Raw genomic sequence first — 1180 nt, forward strand, 5'->3', positions numbered from 1 at the left:
GACAGACAGACAGACAGACAAACAGACAGACAGACAGACAGACAGACAGACAGACAGACAGACAGATAGATAGATAGATATTCTGTTCTTCAAACTGATCTGATAATCAATTAATCTACAAAAGAATTGAATAGCTCGTTGCTTGATGACTTGTTGTTTGATGATTAAGTGATTGACTGATTAATTTATTGATCGATCGATTGGTTTGGTGTATGACTGATTGGTCGATCGATCGTTCAATCGATTGCTGGATGGATGGATGGATTGACTGGTTGGTTGATTTGTTGATTGATTGATTTGTTGATTGGTCGATAGATGGATCGATCGATATCACTTGCAATGAAATTTACTTTGGTCAAATTTCATTGACTTGGTATACTCTTATTCAAAGCATGCTATAATGACTTCAAAAAGTGAGTAGCTGGTGGTAGGTGCTCTGGTTTGGTTTGCTATCAAGCATCTGGCGTCCTTATCTATCCAGCTCTTTTTCTTCGCATATTGCCCTTCAGTAATATATGTACCTCTAATTTTCGGCACTTACATGACCTATTTATTGTTTTCTAAGTGCTGTAAAATACTTGCTTAAACTATGATCAAATAAAATTCTTCCACAAAAATCCACAGAAAGCACAGTACATTGCTCAAGGTATTCGTCATATTGGCAACAATCTTCAGTCACATCCAGCCGTTCACAAAGTACACTCAGACGTTTTCTACTGGAACACAGCTGTTACTGCAAACGTTGGTTCCGGTCTGCGGACTTCTTATACCAGCTTGTGCGTTGTTGATGAAATCCTGTATCGGTGAGTCGTCTTAATTTTGTTGTTGTTAGTGTTGTTGATGATGATATTGATGTTGTTGATTTTGTTGACGATGATATTGATGTTGTTGTTGTTGTTGGTATTGATGTTGTTGTTTTTCTTGATGTTGTTGATGCTTTTTTCACATTGTTGACTTTAATTAGCGTTTTGTTGATTAAGTTAACATTATCGGGATTATTCTCACTTTTACGAGCAGTGGCGACATCAGCGGGGTAAACAATGTGTTTTTGTGCCATTTTATTAATCCTTTGAGGGTGTATTGTGGCTCCATTTGGAATACATGTACAATTTGATGGTGGTTCGCGTAAGAAGAAGAAGAAGAAGAAGAAGAAGAAGAAGAAGAAGAAGAAGAAGAAGAA

General features: G+C 37.0%; 1 protein-coding gene across 1 annotated transcript in view; it reads left to right on the forward strand.

The window, feature by feature from the left end:
- LOC101864143 overlaps positions 1-1180 on the forward strand; it is a gene marked incomplete in the record, with an annotated part of 8734 nt that overhangs the window by 2025 nt on the left and 5529 nt on the right. The window contains 1 exon segment of the mRNA XM_013082540.2: positions 625-803. Coding sequence (XP_012937994.1) covers positions 625-803 — 179 coding nt within the window.

Source organism: Aplysia californica, unplaced genomic scaffold, assembly GCF_000002075.1.
Source record: "Aplysia californica isolate F4 #8 unplaced genomic scaffold, AplCal3.0 scaffold00180, whole genome shotgun sequence".
Taxonomy (NCBI): domain Eukaryota; kingdom Metazoa; phylum Mollusca; class Gastropoda; order Aplysiida; family Aplysiidae; genus Aplysia; species Aplysia californica.